The sequence below is a fragment of the Malaclemys terrapin genome, chromosome 6 (assembly GCF_027887155.1).
Source record: "Malaclemys terrapin pileata isolate rMalTer1 chromosome 6, rMalTer1.hap1, whole genome shotgun sequence".
Classification (NCBI taxonomy): domain Eukaryota; kingdom Metazoa; phylum Chordata; order Testudines; family Emydidae; genus Malaclemys; species Malaclemys terrapin.
Window position 1 is genome coordinate 86,043,775 of NC_071510.1, and position 3,410 is coordinate 86,047,184.

At 49.0% G+C, this 3,410-nt stretch overlaps 1 protein-coding gene across 1 annotated transcript; it reads right to left on the reverse strand.

Annotated features, from left to right (window-relative positions):
• Positions 1 to 1,009: 1,009 nt before the first annotated feature.
• On the reverse strand, positions 1,010 to 3,135 carry FOXD1 (forkhead box D1). Its single transcript, XM_054032468.1, has one exon. The coding sequence runs from the start codon at positions 2,755 to 2,757 to the stop codon at positions 1,594 to 1,596; it is 1,164 nt and encodes a 387-aa protein (XP_053888443.1). The 5' UTR covers positions 2,758 to 3,135; the 3' UTR covers positions 1,010 to 1,593.
• Between the last annotated feature and the right edge of the window lie 275 nt (positions 3,136 to 3,410).

Here is a 3,410-nt window from a genome sequence, read left to right on the forward strand (position 1 = left end):
GACCAGAAGTTGAGTCATTCCGCTTATTAAAAACAATTTTAACACCGCATTGCTACAAACGAAATACAAAATAATTATTTGGCTATTTACGAGAGCACAGACCACTATCCTTCTGTAAACTGACGAAAAAAACTTGAAATGTGAAACCATATAACTGAAAAAACCTTCAGTTTTTCAGGAAATCAGGATACTTTGTTCTTTAATATGCCAAAATATGCTTGAAATAAAATTACAGAGGATACCTTTTAAACCGAACTCTCTGATTTGGAATCCATATGTTTGTACTTCATAATATTCCATTCAGTCACAGGCCCATGTTTTACAAATGTGTTTTTCAAATTCAGACTTTGTGTCTCAATTTTTGTCTAAATCTGATATGATAATAACTGAGTATATTTTGTATATTTATATATTTCTATTTAAATTACTTGAATATTTAATACATGGTTTCGACAGAAATATATTATATATTTAAATGTACCTTTTGTACTCTCTCTCTCTCTCTCTCTCGAAAAGTAGCTGAAAGTGCTCGTATTGTCTTTACATCAACCTAAAAGTATAAGGGGGAAATTCCCCATAATAGCTGCTTATATAGAATTTATTTTTCTTTCCCCCATACCTTTTGGAAACTAAACTGATGTAGTTATGATTTAAAACCCAAAAGTGTTAAAATAGTCTACATTTATTGACCCAAATACAAATAGTTTTAGTTTTAGAGCATTGTAATTTGCAAGAAGTGGATATCTTCCAACAACAAATAGATTTACTTACTTTCCTCCCCCCCATTGATATTTTTACTTTTTATTACCTGTTATAGTTGACAATGGCTAGACCGTGAAGATCATATTCTGATTTTCTTCTTGGTCAAATCCTTTTATAAATAACTATTTGCTGTAAAGTATTGTGATTACTGTTGTATTAACTTCTCTATTATTCTACTAATCGCAAATCAAAACTCTCACTCTATCCGGTGGGGATGGGAGGGGGGAAGTGCTAAGGAGGGGAACGGCCAAAGCCAATTGTATGGGTGGGACTTTTTTGAAAATTAAAAAATTTATTTTTGAAAATGTGTAAAAAATGTACATTAGAATAGTACAATAATACTTGCCAGTAATTTTAACAACATTCCTTGTAAAGAATACGCATAAAGTACAAAATAAAAACTCCGTATGTCTATTATAATACAAAACACAGGTTAAAATAAGAAAGGATAATCTTGACTTTCTTCTGTGTAAACATGTTAATTTCCTTTTATAAAAGTACATGAGACAAGTGTACTAAAATGAACAAGTATTGCTTTATTGTCCTCCCTCACGACCTTTCATTTCTCTTGTACATTATTGTTTTTGAATTCCTGGACCTGAGAATCTCCGAACTTCAATGGTTTAGAGATTTTTTTTAAAGGAATAAGATATAACTTCCCAACAACAAAAGTTTCTGCCTATGCAGCATATAGAATTGGCTTTGCATAAATATAGGTACCGAACAACAAAGTGGCAGGACACAAATCGGCTGTATAAAATGTCCGTTTCAATTCGTGAAGGTGAAAAAAAGATATACCCCGAATCCTACCTTCTGAAAGACTTTAACTCGTTAACAATTTGAAATCCTAGCAGTAAAGTTTTCGACATTGGACAAGGCTGTCCCTTGGTGCAGTGCCCCTAAGGCCGCAGCGGCAGAAGAAACGGAGGACGAAGAAACCAGAGACCTGGCTAAGACGGGAACCACCGCAGACTGGGACGCACAGCTGCTGCCAGCCCCCCCGATGATGCTCTCAATGGAGAAGGGGGACCGGGCCAGAGCCGAGCTGCTGGATTTGGCAGCGTGCAGAGAAGAAGTCAGGGACGGGCTAAGCTGGGGCGGGTAGCTGAAGGTCCTGGCCAGCTCCGCCGCTGGCAATAAGGAGGCTGGTGGAGCTGCAGGGGCAGCAGCAGGAGGCAGGACGGGGCCGGCGGCGCTCGGGGGCGGCTGCCGGGCCGGCGGGGAGTGGTGGTGAAAGGCAAAGAGGGCGGCGGAGTGGGGGTGGTAAGGCTGGAGCTGAATGCCATATCCACAGCTGTAGGGTCCGTAGCCGTAGGGCGCCGGCTGCTGCGGCGGCGGCTGCTGCTGCAGGAAGGTGCCGGGATCCACCCCGCGCAGCAGCAGCTCGGGCGCCGGCAGCGGCTGCCGCTTGAAGCGCTTCCTCCGGCGCAGGAAGCTGCCGTTGTCGAACATGTCGGCGGACTCCGGGTCCAGGGTCCAGTAGTTGCCCTTGCCCGGGTTGCCGGGCTCGCGGGGGATCTTGACGAAGCAGTCGTTGAGCGAGAGGTTGTGGCGGATGCTGTTCTGCCAGGCGGGGAACTTCTCCCGGTAGTAGGGGAAGCGGCCGCTGATGAACTCGCAGATCTCGCTGAGCGTCAGGCGCTTCTTGGGGCTCTGCAGGATGGCCATGGTGATGAGCGCGATGTAGGAGTAGGGCGGCTTCACCAGGCTGTTCTTGCTGACCCCGCCGCCGCCCGCCGCCGCCTTGTAGGGACGCTGGGAGGAGGTGGGGGAGCTGCCCGCGCCGCCGCACGCCGGGGACCTGGGCAGCGAGATGTCATCGGGGAGCTCCCCCACCTCCTCGTCTTCCTCCTCCTCCTCCTCTTCCTCCTCCTGGGCATAGGGGCGCCCGCCGCGCCTGGGCTCCTCGTCTTCCTCCTCGCCCTCGCCCACCACATCGATGTCGGTCTCTTCAGCCAGTCCCGAGGCATCGGACATCTCCGAGCTCAGAGTCATGGCTTGGCGGAGCGGCTCATCGGGGGCGGCGGGGCCGGGGAGCCGTGCACGCTGGAGTCCCCCTGCTTTGCTCCAGGCGGCGAATCCGCCCAGACAGAGCCAGGATCTGCAGCCCTGGTGCGAACAAGCAACAAACACAACAGTCAGCAGCAGCCTCCGCTGAGCAGGCAGCGGGAAATCTCTCCCCCTTGGCTGCGCCCTGGAGTTGGTTCCTCTCTTTCTCCTCCTCGCAGGAGCCCTCGGACATTAATGGATCCAGGGAAGGAGGGAGAGCGATTAGTATTGGGGGTGGGGGGGAAGAGTCTTGGGAAAGATCTTGAAAAGGCTGGGGCTGAGTCCAAAAGAGGGCGGCCTTTCTTCTCTCCTTATAGCGAAGGGGGGCCCATCACATGGCTCCAAACGTCAGCGCCACAACTGGGGAAACATCTCAGCGCATTCCTGCTTGGAGAAATTAAACCAGCACGGAGCAGGCAAAGTCCGGGGGGGGGGGGAGGGTGCGGGGGGAGGCACGAACATCCCCCCCCCCCCCCAGTCCTGATGCTTCCAAGAAACTCGACTGCCCGCATTGCTAAAGGTCAGGGTTGGGAAACTGAAATACGCAATCCTTCCTGCTGCCTCTCCCAATATACAGTGTGCCATCCCATTGCAGTTCC

Coding starts and splice junctions, on each gene's coding strand:
- FOXD1 (XM_054032468.1), bottom strand. CDS start 2,757: ATGACTCTGAGCTCGGAGATGTCCGATGCCTCGGGACTGGCTGAAGAG.